The 16549-nt window shown below is 52.2% G+C and overlaps 1 protein-coding gene across 7 annotated transcripts in view; it reads left to right on the top strand.

Annotated features, from left to right (window-relative positions):
• The window catches only part of MDGA1 (MAM domain containing glycosylphosphatidylinositol anchor 1), a 61060-nt gene that overhangs the window by 14820 nt on the left and 29691 nt on the right, over positions 1-16549 (top strand). For all 7 annotated transcript variants that reach the window (XM_070244494.1, XM_070244496.1, XM_070244497.1 and 4 more), the window contains exon 2: positions 15744-15883. In XM_070244494.1, coding sequence (XP_070100595.1) covers positions 15744-15883 — 140 coding nt within the window. The remainder of the gene's footprint in view (positions 1-15743; positions 15884-16549) is intronic.

Genomic DNA, 16549 nt, shown 5'->3' with positions numbered 1-16549 from the left:
ATGCGTGTGCATCTGCATATGGAGAACCATTGGCATGAGATAAAGTGCTCTCACTGGGTCCCTCGACAGGAGCTGAAATACATTTCCCCTGTTCTCTCTACCCTGTGCATGTGTACCTTATGTCTATTTTTGGTGGGCATGCATGTGCTGAAGGTATGTATATGCGTGCATGATGATGTTGCACACAAGAACATGTATGTATGTGCAGGGGACCGTGCGTGTGTGTGTGTAGGGGGACTGTAGACCTCTTTGGGGCTTTCTCCGGATCCACCTTTATCCCCTTCAGGCAGCCCCTGGTTGCCCTTGGCTGTGGTTCCTAGGCAGGGGGGCGGGAACGGGCATCTAGCTCTCTGGGCAGTCAGCCCGGTGCTTATGTCCAGCCTGGGTTCTGGCTGCCCCTCACCCCTTCTAGGAGTCCTGAAGCAGGGGGCAGGGGCAGGCCGAGGCTGGCCTGGAGCTTCTGGCTAATTTTCCCGGCCTCCATCGATCCAGCAGCTTCTCCTGAGTCTATTAGCAGTCGGCGAGTGAAAATATCCCCCATTGCGAGCCCTGACCTGAGACAGGGAGGAATCCATAGCAATTTGTTCAAACAGAAGAAAGCGTTTCCCTCTGATTTGTATTCCAATTTATTCCAGGCAGGGAGGGGGTCAGGGTTGGGGGGCGAGCCCTGGCACGGCCAGAGCTGGGCCCAGGCCCGTCCCCCACAGCCCCTCATGCCAGCCAGGGTGGCAGCTGGTGCTCCCCATGGTTCCTGGGGGGGGCTGAGGTAAGGGGGGACCCCAGCAGGGGGATGGGAAGGGAGGCCCGCCAGCCTTCCCAGCAGGCCCTGCTTGGCTGGAGGGCTCAGTTGTGGATTTGGTTTTCACAAAATACAAAGCCGCCCGCTTGGAGCCTCTCTCCCAGGCACTGGGGCCTGTGCCAGGCGTGCGCTCACCCGCTGCGCCCGTGCCAGGGTGGGGGCTGGGCTGGGTACGTGGACACAGTGGTCCCAGCTGGGCTGAGTGGCCGGGGGCCTATTCTTCTCCCAAAGCCCTCCCCAGCCAGCCTAGCAGGAACAGAGCTGCTGAGGCTCGGAGGGGAGCCGGCACCTCGGAAAAGTTCCCCTGCAGGGTGAGGAGCCCCTCACCATGGCGAGCTTCTCTCTAATGCAGTGCTCATGCTTCGTGCCTTGTCTGAGCAAACTGGGTGGGGCTCACTGGTGTCCTAGCCAGGAAGCCTCTTTGGAGCACCTACAACAACGGCGGCTCTGGCTGATATTTATTAAGCACCGACTATTTGCCCAGCACTGGGATAGTGCTACCAGGTACCCAGTCTTTGCAGGGTCCACTATTCCTCACGTGCCTCAGTTTCCTCACCGATGCTCCCCCCTACCCTTCTGCATACTTTTGTCACCTCCCTCACCCATCTCTGCTCAGTCTTTCTCATTTCCTCCTGGGAATCACTTCTCCCTTCCACCCAAGGGTGGCCCTCATGACTGAGGGTCTCAGGACTGACACCCCTCTAGCCCCCCTTTTCCTGAGGGACCCTACAAATAGGCTGACTCTCTTCCAGGTCACTTTCTTTTGCCCTTCCTCGACCTGCCCTCCCTGTCAGGGCCGGGGCCTCTGCAGAGGTGGCGCCATGGCAATTGGAGAGGAGGATGCTGGGAAGGGCCAGCTAAGTGGTCCTGCAGCTCCCCCCCCCCTTCCTTCCCTCCTGCGTCAGTGCCCCCAGGGAAGGGAGTAACTGGAGAAGTTCTTCACACCAAGGTGTCAGCCACTAGCAGCTCTGAGGTCAGCTGTCGCACATGACTTGCCAGGCTCCATGACACCAGCAAGGTCTAATTTCAGAAGCAAGCAACTAAATACATCAAAGTCAGTGAATAATCATCTCTTGCTCAGGTGGGAGTGTAGGGAGGTAGTGTGGCCTGAAGGATAGGCACAGAGCCTTCTGAAACAGATCTGGGTTCAAGTTCTGCCTCAGCCACTCACTGTCTCTGCGATCTTGGGCAGGTTATGCTCTGTGCCTCAGTTTCCCCACACGCAAGACAGCAATAATAATGGCGTCTTTCTCAGGGGGCTGTGCTGAAGAGGAAATGGGGAACTCGTGGAAAGCCCCTGTTAGCCCGGTGCCTGGCACACGGGGAGTAAATGACTGCAGCCGTTGGGAGGAGGCCCTGCTGAGTGGGTGATTCCAGCACTTGGGCCTGGCTCAGGAGGCCGGTGAGTCACAGAGGCTGCTACCAAGGAAGTGGCATGTGTGTCTCTGCATTCAGACACGTGACACAGTACTGGGGGCGAGAGGAACAAGCCTGAGACCCTGGCCCAGGAGAAAGGGGGACAGAATTCCAGCCCTCCTCCCATTTTCCTCTTGGGGAAGTTAATAGCAAGAATGTTGCCTTTGAGCTACTTTATAAATTGGGAAACAGGTACGTTTTGCACCCAGCCCTTTACTGCCGCCCACATCGCTGCCTGTTCCCTGCCTCTCTTTCCTTTCAAGAGGCAGCCCCCCGCCTCCCCCGTCCTCAGTCCCTAGGAGCCTCCTAATGGCAGTGACTTTCCTGTCCCTGGCTGTGACCGAACTCTGGTCCAATTGGCCTCCCCCCTCCCCAAGTCCTTCACTTTTCTCCCCCAAACTACTGGGTTTCAAGTCATTTACAAGTTGTTCAGAGGCTCAGCATTATAATCAGATCCTACAGTGCATGCCACTTATGTGGCTTCTAAAATTTTAGCCAAAAAAGGAGAGAAACCCTGCAGTGATGGAAGAAAAAATAATGAGACTACTTAAGCAGGGGGGCAGGTATCACATTTCTCAATTTATAAATATATCTGATGCTAAAGAAAATATGTTCCCAAACTTTATGCTTCCTGAATTGACTCTTGGAAAAAAAAGATTGTTCATCCCTTTCAGAGATTTAACGTGCCTTTCCTCCCAGGGGTGCTTGCCTTTTGGAGGGGACACAGAAGGAGGATGAACAAGTGACTATTTAATATGCCAAGTGCTGATGAGTGCTGTGAGGAACACACAGGGGCAGGGATTAATAGGGAAGGGGTGGGGCGGGCAGCTGTCTTAGATAGAGTGGTCAGGGACAGCGTCTCTTGGAAGAGAGCTGAAGGAAGTAATGGAGCAGGCTCTGGAATCTGGGGAAGAACAATCCAGCACAGGGAGCTGCATGTGCAAAGGCCCTGAGGTGGGAGTGGGCTTGGCCTGCTTGAAGAACAACAAAGGGGACAGCATGGCTGCCGTGAGGAGGAGGAAAGTAGAACATAAGGTGAGGATGACAGCAGATGACAGAGGGCATGGCAGGCTATTGAAAAAGTGTTGGCTTTGACTCCAAGTGAGATGGGAACCATGGTAGAGTTTGAGTAGGGGAGGAATAAGATGTGATAGTGTTATCAAGGGATCCTTCTGGCTCTTTGTGGAGAACAGATGGTACCAGGCAAGGGAGGAAGCAGGGTTGACCTATCCGGAGGCTGTGGTAATAACCCAGGCAGGAGATGGTATTGGTGGCTAAGACTAGGGTGGTATTGCAGGGATGGGATTCAGGGTCAGTTCTGAAGGTCAAGCTGAGAGGGCTCACTGGTGGATTGGGTGTAGGGTGTGGGAAAAGAAGAGAAATCAGAGAGGACTCCCAGGTTTCTGGCTGACACTTAGCAGAGGACAGTGTGTTTTCACTAATGAAGGGGTGGCGAGGAATGGCTCTCAGGCCTTGGGGGCTGAGGGGGCAGTAAGTGCTGTCCTTTTAGGTCAGTGGACATAGAGAGAGGCATAAAGCTAATCAGGCCCTTATGTCTCCCTGGTTTTTAAGCCTCAGAGCTAATTTTCCGTCCTCCTGAGCTGGAGCGCAGGCCTGGCCTGGAGGAACTATGCAGAGGCGGCTGCAAGAGGTTTCAAGCAGTCAGATTGGGCACCCAGAACTCCACCCTGCAGCTGGGTGGGACAATGCCAGGAACTCACAGTGGGCTGGGGTAGGGGGATCAGAGTACTGCCCGGTGGTGGTGGGCTCTCCAGAAACACTGTCCTTCCTTCCCCTGCCCTTCTGTCCTGGGGTCTAAGGCCCCACCTGCTCTCAAGCTGCAAGATTGATTTTGCTTTCAGGGTTGTTATTGTTATTATTATCCACTTAAACAACTTCATAGGAAAAGAAAGGAACCCAATGACCATCAAACATTAACCATTCATTCTAAATTCCCTGCCTATACCTGTCAATATATTTTTACATAGCAGTAAACAGTGGTCCGTTCTGCTTTCTCGGCTTGACTTTATCTCCTACACACGTCTCCCGGTATTGACCGAGCCCTCAGACCTGTCACTTTAATGGCCGCGGGGCACCCCCGCCTCGATGCACTGGAGTTTGGTTACCATTTCTCCATTGCGGGGCGTTTGGGCAGGCGCCAGTTTCCCCTTCTTCTAAATGGCTCTGCCATGAATATCCTAGTGAATTACTTTTTCCTTTTAAATTATTTCCTTGGGGCCTATTCCCCAAAGTGAGATTGCCTAATAGGTCATAGGATGGGAACAGTTTTATGGTTCTCATTTCGCACTGCTGGGTTGTGCTACAAAAAGTTTGAGCCAGCCTTGCGCACAGCCGAGCCACAATGGATTTTATCATTTTAATTTATTTTTACTGGTTTAATAGGTGCATTATGGCCTGCTTCTTAACTTCCAATTTTCACTCTCTGAAGCCATCTTTGGGTCTTTCAGCGCCTAGTAAGACCTGATCTGTGCAGAGCGTTACAGTTTACATTGCCTTTTCGGATATTTCATCTCACTTAATAAGACGCTGTGAGCCTAATATTATTGACGTCTGTTATGGTGGGGAAATGAGGGTTTAGTCAGGTTAAGTGCTGTAGTGGAGCTTCCAACCACTTCTTGCAGGTTCGTTTGGAACGGTCTCCCACCCACCTGTCACCATCCCGTTCTTTCTGAGGGCCCGGGGTCCCCAGACGCCCATTTCAGCCCATGTCCAGGGCCTCAGCCCCGTTGTCTTCCCTCAGCTCCCACAGCCAGCCTGCGCCAGGCCCCAAACTGTGCCCTGTGCTCCGGGTTGGGTCTCAGCTCTGTGGGGCTTGGGGGAGGCCCCTGGGCTTTTGGGTCAGGTGGGGCCTTGGGGGTTTTTGCTTCAGCAAAGCCACTGGCCCCTCCATTCCCTGGCGCAGGACTAGCCCCGGCCCTACCTTCTGGGTTGGGGCCTGCACCTGGCAGTGCGTCTCTGGTTCTACCCAGGATGTGTCCCATCCCTAGTGTTGGCCACAGGTACACTGGAGACTCAGGCTCCTAGGGACAGGGTCACTTGGGCTGTCGGGCTCCACAGTGGAAGCTGTAACTCTCAGACTAGGGGAACTTTCTCATGGTGGACACACCCCGAGGTGTGAGTTTGGTTTTGTTCCGCTCGCTTCTAACTGTCCTTCCAGAGTATCTGCTAGGCAGCGTGCGCTGTGCTTGGTGGATTCCATCCCATTCTTACTATATTTAACAACCACAATGGGGAGCCCTCTTCTGCCCATTTTACAGTCAGGAAACTGAGGCTCTGGACTGGAGGGTTAAATGATTTGCCCCAGGCCACATGGCAGTTACTGCAACAGCCTGGCTGAGAACCCCATGCCCAGGGCTGTGTCTACTCCAGCCCTGCTCCTCCCCTGGGCTTGGGTTGATAGGTATGCTTTGGTGCGTGGGGGTTTGGTCGTATCTAGTGTCTGGGCTGCTGCTGAGGCCCAGGACCAAGTGAACTGCAGTGAGGGGTCCCCAGGACTGGCAGAGCTTGGTGCGGCAGGGTAGCTGGGACCCAGGCAGCAAACTTTTATATGAGTAACCCCGTATCATGGGTCCCACATCCCTGGGCCAGGCAGGCTCAGGTCCTGGATTCCAGAAGCCATACTCTGCCCTGATGGGTGGCAGCCTCTCTTTCCTGCCATCATCCTGTGTGTTCTCTTGGGGAGATCTTTCCTTCCAGTGATTACTTCTTTCAGCCCACCTTGATGTTCTGGTCTCTCAGGATTACGGCTCTTGGCATCCTCCTGAAGGAGACTTCCTCATTCGCTTTCACATTTCCCTCCTACAGGCCCTCAGAATAGGTTCCCGAAGGGTCCTGGGCTATATTAGCAAGTGGAAAGGGAACTGAAATTCATTGAGCACCTGCTAGATACTAGACCTTGTGCTGTGTACCCAGTGTGCATGATCTCATTTAATCCTCACAACCCAGAAGTTATTTCCACCAGAGCCTGAGATATAATATTATCCCCACTTTGCATATGAAGAAACTGAGGCTTCAAGATGTTAAAAAAACCTTCCCAAGGTCACATAGTCATGAGGTGAGAGAGACAGCCCTACCTCCTGCCCCTCATACCACACCTCTGGGCAGCCCTCAGACCTGCATTTACAGCTTCCCATCAAGCAGTGCCAGCTTGAGGCAGGTGCCTTTCCGCTGTCTTCTCTGAGCGTCCTACCTACGCTGGTTAGAGCTGCCCGAGGTTGCCTCATTGTTGAGACTTTTGATTCTGGTGTTCTGGGACCTACCAGGGAGAAAGTCTCTTTATAGCTCCCCCAGGGGACCTCAGAGTCCTCATTTAGAGGGCTTCCCCAGTGGCCTGCCCCGACATCCCAGAGTTCCCTAAGTGGTATGCAGATTGAACTTCCACCGATACACAGACAATGAAGATTCTAAGAACATAACCTGGCACTCTCAAAACCTGAGTGCCTTCTGATGAGGCCAGGATGTGGGCGCAGTGGTGCCGAACATTCCAGAGACTTTGGCACAGATGGACGGGCCACCACTTTCAGCAGAGGAGAGCTGTCAGGAGTGCCAGGCTCACCCAGAAGCATCAGGCTCTGAAAACAGTACCAGATCCTGAAAACAGGAGCAGGCTCTGCAAACGGTACCAGGGCCTGCAAACAGGAGCAGGCTTTGCAAACAGTACCAGGCCCTTTGAACAGGAGCAGGCTTTGCAAATGGTACAAGATCCTGCAAACAGGAGCAGGCCATGCAAGCGGTGTCAGGTATCTCCTGACTATGATAGCGGAACTTGTTTTTATGCTCAGTCATGGTGATGGGGTGGCAGCCTGTGCACTGATCCTTTCAGCTGTGGCTGCTCTCCAGATCCAGTGACAGCATCTTGTACTTGGAGGTCAGAGACACATACTCTCGGGTTGGGGAGAGATTTTTGCAGCCCAAGAGGAGGTCGGCTGAATATGGGTTTGGTTTTGATGGGCGAAAATGAGCTTGCGGTGGAGAGCAGGCTCTAATGCGGTCTGCAGCAAGGCGAGTGCCGAGGTTCTTCATGGAGGAGGGCTACGCCTTATTTGGCTCTGCATCTCAGCACTGAGGGCAGGACATTTCACACGATGGGTGCTCGGGAAATGTTGCAGAAGGAACCAATGAATCAATGGCACGTTAGCCAGCGATTGTGTGCCCTCTGAAGGATTGGGAGGCCAGGGAGCCAGAGGGAGGATGGGGAGGGAATCAGTTTGGACCGAGGCCTAATGACCTGAGAGAATGACCAGGAGTGGACAGGGCAGAGTGTGGGGTGCTTCCTCTCGAGATGACCAGCACAAAGGCGAGGCCAGAGGAGATGGTGCGGGGTGGTGGGACTGCTTCAAACTGGTTTTCCCAGCATAGAATTGGAGGCTCTGCCAGACTTGGAGCACTCCTGAGAAGGCACCCGGTTCACCCCCCGCTGGTGGGGAACAGAGGACAGGCTTGAGCCAGCTCCACAGACAGCCCGGGCTGTGGGAGGGCAGGGCACACCCCCGCTGTGGAGAGCACAGAAGGGCAGGGTTAATGTCCCTGAGGGGTCTGTGTTTGAGTGGCCTGCGGTCTGCAGGAGGGGCACGGCAGCCCTGGCAGAGGGAGGCCCAGGTGGAGTCGGCCAGGCGCCCGCCCCAGGAGCCTCCACCCAGACCCCAGCCGCCATTCTCTGAGCAGCTAATTAAAAGGGAAAAGCCTGTTACTATTTCAGCACTGTTAACTCCGGTAAATTATTAAGTGTCCATTTGCATTACATGCATAAAAGGATCGATAAACATGTGCATACCAGGAGCTGGGAGGGCGAGGGAGAGAGAGTTTCTAAGGATGCAGCGCGGGACCCGCCCAGCCAGCAGCTCAGAGACTGTGTCCTGCAGCCTGAGCGCCGAGTCCTCACTGTGCCAGGCACTCAGGGACTGGAGATGCATGGGGCTTAGGACAAAAGTCAGAGTCAGACAGACTCCAACCTGCAGGGCATCCTGGGGGAAATTTCTTAACCTTGCTGAGCCTCAGCTTCCTCATCTGACAAATGGGAACAATAATAGGCTTGTTGTGAGCAATAAATAGTAGATATAAAGCACTCAATACGATGCTGGCACAGAGTAAATTGTTACTGTTATGTATGTATTTTTATGTCATTGTGATATTACATGGGCTGGGGGCAGACCTGAGACATAACTCCAGCTCCCGGCAATCCCTCCCTGCTTCCTTCCAGCCTCTCAGCAGCCCTTTATAGGCATCATTCTTATCCTAGCTCTTCCAGACTGTACACATCCCTAGCACAGGGCCTGGGTGCCATAGCTCTCTGTACCCCCAACACCAAGCGCAACACCTCACACTCGTAAGGTTTGTTGAATGACTGTCTGATGAAAGTCAGGACTAGAACACAGATCCTGATTCCATAGTGCCTGGCCCAGAATACTCAGTGATGCTTGTGGGAGGCGGTTAGGGTGGTGAGACTTGCCCTGCCATCTGGTAACTGGGCAGTTAGACCAACTCCAGGCGGGGTAGTCTGCAGCACCCCTTCTCCTTTGCTCTCCTTGCCCTCCTCCCACTCTGCTCTGTTTGGAAGTTCCTGCAGCCTGCAGACACACACACTTCCCCTGAAAGAGTCAGAAACAGGAAGCAGGACAACAGCCCCAACTTGACTATGACCTTTTAAAATGTGGCTTGGGAAGGAAAACTGATGGGGCTTTAAATTAAGGTTTTCCATTCATTTTGCTGTCTGCCTGCCTTCTTTGGCTCCACATCCTCCTGTGGCATCCTTGTGCGTTTGACAGCATCCCCTACCCCTGGACTAGCAGCTGAGGAGGAAATTTTCTTATGGGAACTCAGACAGGGAGGAAATTCTCTTACGGGGAATGGGGGTCCTTGATGAAATTCCCCTCTGGGTTCCAGTGAGAATTCTCTCCGAAGCCCACTGGGTAAGTTGGAATTTGCCTTAACATGAGTCCTTGAGAGTTTGTGGCTTCCTCACTGGGCCTGCTGGGTGCTGACAGCCCCCACCCCCACCTACAATTTGGGGTGTACACTTTTTGGGGAAGAAGAGAGCGAGCTGCCAGGCCAGAAGCATTCTGCCAGGGACGCACTATTTCTGCCTCAGCTGTCCTTACAATGCTGCCCCACAGGGGACAGCTCTCATGCCACTTGGCCGTTCTCAGACTATTCTCTGACTCCACGGCTGTTAGTTTTCTACTGAGCTTTGGATCAGCATTTCCCCATTTCTTTCACACAACACTTCTGTCTCTCAAGATGTTAAGAGAAACTCTGAAGAAAGGGCTTTATGGCCAAATACATTTGCAAAACACTGGATTAAATCAAGTTACATGGGTATATTTACTGCAGGACTTTTCAGAGCCTTTAATAATATCCTCTTGTGTGCTGAGACTCTCTGAGAAAGAGAGGGAAGATGCAGCATCCTTGCCTGGCAGTGGACTGCCAACGAACACTTTGTGGCACGCAGGCTGGGAGACACTGTTCTCCTTTTCCATGGGGATTTGTTGATAGCGCTTGGGAGAGGGAAATAGGAAAAGTTGCATAGACCAGAGGCAGGAAAATATACTGGGTTCCAAAATCCTGTCCTGTTTTCCTTCCACGAATGTGGTGTCCAGCAAAGATGATCATATCCAGCGGTGCCTCTGAAATTCCCAGCGAGCTTGTTATAAACACAAGCTGAGGCCCGCCCCTGAAGAGTCAGGGCTGGTGGGTGTGTGCGGGCCTGGGAATCTGCATTGCAACAGGTTCCCCCGGTGACTCCGGGTGGCGGTGAGGGTGTCCGTGGAGGACTGGGACAGTGAGCTGAGTTCCAGGCTAGCAGGCGGCCCAGCTCTGCTTCTGTCCTGTGTCAGGAAGCGACCTGGACAGGACTTTTCCTCCAGGCTTCAGGGTCCTTCTCTGCCAACGGAGGCTGAGCAGCACTTGCCCTTTCTGCCTCAGAACTGCGGCAAGGAGCCTGGAAATAGACAGTGGGCCCCAGGAACGCACCACCCTCACCATCTGTGGCGGATGAGCAGGGGCCTTTCATGCAAAGGGCTGGCAGACTCCCCGGGGAGGTGGGTTTCTGAGAGGAGCGCCGGGTCACTTGTTGAGGTTGCTTACTGTGTAGCAGACTCTGTCTTAAACACTTTACAGGAGTGTATTGATTCCTCACAAAATCCTCATTTTACAAAAGAGAAAACTAAGGCTTGATAAATAAAAATGGCAAGCAATAGCATATATTGGAGAATGTGAGGAAGCCATTTGGTATAAACCTAATTCGGCCTGACCTTGTCTTTCCAAAAGGGCCTGACGTTGGCTGTTGAGCATGCACTGTATATCTGCTTTAGATATTCCCTATGGCAAGAACAAAGGCCCTTGAGATAAAGGTGCAACTTCCCTCCCCGTCCCAACGTTGGCATTCCCTTAAGGATTAAGCATCTTTCCTTAGGCTAGGAACTGATTGCTGCGCTCACTTGTGACCACCCAGCTCAAGACAATAGACTTGCCTCCTGCTACGCCCTCTGAGAGAGCAGACCACTACCTGCTGTGTCCATCAAGTCCTGTGCCGACAGGGCAATCTTGTGACTATTGTGGGAGGGACATTTCAGTCACATGTGAAACAGCCTGTTTGGAGGTATATAATCACTCTGTATACCTCACTTCCTTAGTGCCCTTTCTTCCTTTGGGAAGAAAGGCCCTGGGCGGTGGTCCTCAGATTTCAGCTCAGAATAAACTCACCCAAATTTTCATTTATAGATTGGTTATGGATTATTTTCATAGACAGGCTTAAGTAACTTGCTGAATGTCACAATGTGACTTGCTGAGAGCTAAGGGTGCTGGTATGGAATGAGGGATGCTCAGAAAAGCGCTCCATCCCTCTCCCCATTTTCCAGCTCCTCTGAAGCCCTCCACAGCCCTCAACATGGATTTTGAACATATTCATAAAACATCCCTACCGGTTTAATGTCTCCTTGGAATGTCTCCACCCCTGGGATATAGAGGGGGCCACAGAGGGTGGTCTCCTGTCCTCATCTCTTGCTCCTATATGATTAAATATCATCTCAGGAGCTGTCATTTATTAAGAGAGCATATACCCATACCGTATGGTCAGATGTTTTACATATATTGTCTTAAACCCTCACACCAGCCCTGAGAGAAGGCATTATTGTTCTCATTTTACAAGTGAAGAGGCTGAGGCTCAGAGAGGTTAAGTAACTTGTGCACTGTCGCCCAGCTAGTGGGTAAAGAGCCAGGCATTAGTCTCAGATCGTCTGCTCTTGCCATCTCTCTAAAGCAGATCTCTCCTCGGCCCACTGTTCCTTGTCACATTTCTCTGCTTAGAGTCGTCTCAGCTCTTACCACATGCTGGAACCATCCCGTTCATGTCTGTTTGCTTGTTTGCCATCCGCGTCCCCAACAATGCTCTTTCAGAGCCAGTCCTGGTTTGCTTTTCATGACAGTCTCTCCAGCACCCAGCACAGCGGCCGGCTCGAAGCGTTTGTTGTTTGACAGACTGAGTGAAGGGATTATGTCGTGGTGCCTCTTGACACAGACCCCAGCGGGGTTGCCTTGGGAATGAGAAGATGCCCCTGCTGGCAGTGCCCTCCTGGTGTGTGTGGAGTGGGGGGCCGAGGTTCAGTGGGACAGAGCTCCTCTGGAGGCCTGTGACTTGGTGGGGTCTCTGTTGGTTCAGGGTCAGAAACATGGTTCCAGTCATGCCAGGAGTGGGCAGAGCGGGGGAGGCTGACTCACGTTAGTGAAATTCAATGGAGGGTGATGTGCAAATTGAAATGCCAAGGCCAAGGGGGCCTGGGCGCCTTGCTGCCAGCCAGCGCTTGCTCCAGAAGGAAAATTGACACCTGGAGGAAGTCAGCCATGGGAAGAGGTTCATCAAATAGGAGTCAGAGTAAAGGGAGTGGGTCATCGTAGTGTTTACTGTCATCAGAGGAAACTGGATAACCTCCGTGGACCATGTCATCAAGGAGGGGTGGATGATCGTTTTTTTAATTGAAGTGTAACTTAGATACCGTAAAGTCTTAAGCAAATAACTTGATGCATTTTTACATATATATCCACCCATATAACCACCACTCAGGTTACTTCCCAGAAACTTCTCTTGTGCTCTTCCCAGTAAGCAATCCCCCACCCCCACTCAAGGGCAACCACTGTTTAGATCTCGGTTACTGTAAGATTGGTTTTTCTAGTTTTGAATTTCAAATATATGAAATCATGCACTATTTACTCTTTTCTGTCTGAGTTCTTTCACTCAAATTGTGCCTGTGCAATTCAACAGTGTCGCTGTGTCTATCAGTAGTTCATTTTTTTTACTTTTGTGTAATGTTCTATTGTATGAATATACCAGAATTTATTTACCCATGCTACTCTTTTTTTTTTTTTTTGAGTGAGGAAGAGTGGCCCTTAGCTAACATCTGTTGCCAATCTCTCTCTTTTTTTTTTTGCTCAAGGAAGATTGTTGCTGAGCTAACATCTGTGGCAGTCTTCCTCTATTTTGTATGTGGGATGCCACCACAGCGTGGCTCAACGAGTGGTGCTAGGTTCGTACCCGGGATCCGAAACTGTGAACCTCGAGCTGCTGAAGCAGAGTGCATGAACTTAACCACTACACCACCATGCTGGCCCCTACCCATACTACTGTCGATGGACATGTGGGTTGTTTCTTGTTTTTAGCTATAATGAATAAAGCTGCTATGAATATTCTTGGACCTATTGTTTGGCTGTCATAGGCACTCATTTCTATTGGGAACACATCCAGGAGTGGAATTGCTGCGTCATGGGGTACACAGGACTAGATATTGCCAAAATCTCTTCCACAGTGGTTCTATCATTTTAGAGTTGGATAGTCTTAATAGTTAATGTCATCAAAGGGAGTTGGATAATCTTAATGATGTCATCATCCATGACGCCCACTCATAGTCCCATCTCCAGCAAGGAAATGTACCTGGCCGATGGCCAGAGGCCGTGTGTCTGCTGGCTGGGCCCCATCTTTTCTGGCCTGTGCTGGCCGGGCCCTGAGAAATTCCAGCTCTCCAGCTCTTTTCAATATTCCTTATCAGTCACCAAAGCTTCTGTCATTACAATACCGCCTGGCTACGGGCAAGCCACAGTGTCCAAGATTACAGCTTATCTTCCATTGGAGCCTGTGAAATCAATGTCTTCCTTGTTGAGAAGCACCCCAGGTCTCTTGCAGACATCCATGCGGCCTCCTGGCTTATCAGCAACTGGCATGTACGTCATGCATTGCTGGGTTGTTTCCTGAGGACCTTGTCCACAGATAGCTATCTCTTCCATGCTATAGTGATGTTCATGCATTTTCATTGCAGGGGGTGACAGTTTCAGACCTATTCCCCAGATTCTAGGGTGCATCTGATATAGGGACTATGTGCTGATTACAAAATTTATAGAAAGTGAGTTGAAAAAGACCTCAGAGGTCATCTAATTCACTCCCCTCTTATGGGCAGGGAAACTGAGGCCCATGAGGTCTGACTCGCCCAAAGTCGCATACCTTGTCTCCTGACAACTAGCCTAGGTTCATTCCTCCATGGAAGCTGAGCAGGCAGGATGGTCACCTGGACACTCAGACTCTGAGTTGGTGGCAGCTGCCACTGTTTGCAGAACCTGCTGCTGTTTGCAGAGACTTTCAGAGCTGAACATGGCCAGTGTCACTCCTAATTGCTGCCTCACCAGCTGCTCCACCTGCAGCCGAGCTACCTCCCTGGACAAACCTCTGTCGTTAGTTCATGGCTGTCCCATCGGTGTTGGCTGGAGCGACTCTGTGAAGCTGTTACTTGTGGCCACTGCAGACCACATCAGAGTTCTACTAAGAACCTCTCATTGATCTGGGGTTATCGTCACATCCACACTCATGAGTGCTCACGGGTGGCAGCATTCTCTCCATTTTAGAGATGAGAAAACGAGGGTCCAAAGATCACTAGTGTTCTTTGAGGCCTGGTTCAAACGCTGCCTCTTCCATAGAGCCTTCTGTGCATGTCCCTCTATCAGACAGTGCTGTCTCTCTCCTCTGACCTCCTAGGACCTCCTATGCCTCTCCTATGATACCCAGCAACTTCACCATGGGATATTCTTATGAATTCATTTATTCAGTGTTCACTGAGTGCTTGCTATATTCGAGGTCTTGTGCTGGGGATACCAAGACGAAGCTCACGGTCTGGCAGGCAGATAGATAAGAATCTGAATTTGGTGGACACACAGATTGATGCTTTGTTGTTGCGCTGGGGGACTGACGGATACAGAAGGAGGGAAGGAGCCGGTCAATCATAGGATGCTTCCTGGAGGAAGTTACACATTTTATGTACAGCTTTTATCTCACCTCTGTGTGCCTCTTTTGGGCAAGGACTCTCTTTTCACCCCCTTGCGTCCCTCACGCCCTGGATTAGCTCTCCCATCTCCGCTCTCTCCACCCTCAGCTGTGAGCAGACAGATGTGACCTTGGGAGCCTTGCCCTCCTTCCCAGAGCCCAAGCTTTGGCAGGCTGGGAGCTGGTTTGCCTTGCGGACACTGAGAGAGGGGCTGTGAACATTTCCAGTTCAGTCATTTCCCCTTTGGGTCCCCCTGGCCATGTCTTAGCTCTAGTTCCCCGCTCCTGGGCACTCTGAGAGAGGGCAAGGAGGGGCCACAGTCTTTTGAGAGCTTCTAGGCCCCTGGTGAGACCTTCTGTCTCTTGGAGAAGAGGCTGGCACAGGCTCAGGGAGCAGTGAGGGAAAAGTGGTAGGCCCTTGGGTGAGGGGAATGTGCAGTCTGTGAGGTCGGAGGCTATCTCTCTAAAAGTAGAGCCTGGGGTGGTTGGGGTCGGGATGCAGTTCAGGCAAGTGATTTGCTGAGAAAATGCTCACAGGAGAAACTGTAAGGAGAAGCAGCTGGGCAAAAATGTGGTTCAGTTGACTTAGCCTCAGCCTGTTCCCAGGGGGCTCTGGATTGTGGACAGCACCACAGTCATCCCACTTTGCTGCAAGGGAGCTGGGCATTTGCACTATGTCCATCAGTCATCGGGGGGAGGTGCGTTTTGGGGATGGGGGTGACCTCCTAAGCATTTCTGACCCAGGCAGCTCCCACTGGCTACGGGTACTTCCCTGGGAAGGTGAGCTCTGTGCACCTAGCAGCTAACACCCACAGCAGCTGGTGGATGGATGCATCTGCCGGCTATGGGTTGCTGGGTGGAGCGCCAGCAGCCTCCATGACAGGGGGCTGCTAAGACAGTGATGCTCGCTGAGTGAGAACCAGTGCACACAGATTACAAAGCCCCTCACACGCATCAGCTCATTGAAGAGCACAGGTCTCTTGCAAGGTGGGTTGGATGGGGAGGAATTGCCCCTTTTCTGGGTCCTCAATCCTTCTGCTTCTGGCCTGGGGCCCTGGGAGGATTCTTTCTTGAACTCAAGGGAGTCAGCCCTCTGAGGAATAGTCTGGGGAGGTCTGGGTTGACCCCTCTCCCTAATACATCAGGAGGGAGCCTGAGACCCCCTCAGGCCTTGATGCTTCTTGTCTAAACCAGCCTCCTCTCCCACAGCTCCAGCCCAAGCTCAGATCGTACACGCCGGCCAGGCATGTGTGGTGAAAGAGGACAACATCAGCGAACGTGTCTATACCATCCGGGAGGGGGACACCCTCGTGCTGCAGTGCCTTGTCACCGGGCACCCTCGGCCCCAGGTAAGCGCCCACCCTGGCCTTGTGTGGGCCCCCCCCGCTCCCTCTCCACCCAACTCTGGGATCAGAGCCTGAGAAGAGGCAGGAGGAGCTGGGACGAGAGGCAGACGGTAGAAAGTAAACAGAAGCTAGGAGACTGGGGCTGAGGAACAGCTGGAAAATGAACTCTGCGGGGAAGGGATGGAGGCTGTGCACTCATTCACCTGAAAACATTGACGGCTGAGGGGAAAAACTGAATGTCAGTTGTTCAGTTCCACTCCATTCCACGTATCTGTTGAGCAGACACTTCTTCAGATGCACCTTCAACCACCGCCTGAGGGCGGACTGTGTGCCAAGCACCATGCTAGCTACTTTCTCCAGTGTTTTCTTTTCAGATCCTCATCACCATGCTCTGAGGAAGGCATTAGGGCCTCCACATTACAGCCGAGGAAACTGAGGCTCAGGGAGTTGGGTGGACCCCCAAGGTCACACAGCTCTTGGGAGGGTGGAAGCAGAATTTGAATCCAGAACCAGTGTTCTTTGTAGCTCGGCTCGCTTCCTTCCAGGGTATCAGTCTTTGGGTTAGGGCTCCAGGACTTACCAATAAAATCTAATACAATCTCTACCCCAGGAGGCTTCAGGTAGGCAAGCCCCACACTCCTGAGGTTAAAAGACTCAAAGCAATTAGGA

This window comes from Equus caballus, chromosome 20, assembly GCF_041296265.1.
Source record: "Equus caballus isolate H_3958 breed thoroughbred chromosome 20, TB-T2T, whole genome shotgun sequence".
Taxonomy (NCBI): domain Eukaryota; kingdom Metazoa; phylum Chordata; class Mammalia; order Perissodactyla; family Equidae; genus Equus; species Equus caballus.
The sequence above is the reverse complement of the archived record's forward strand: the minus strand, read 5'-3'. Positions and strand labels throughout refer to the sequence as shown.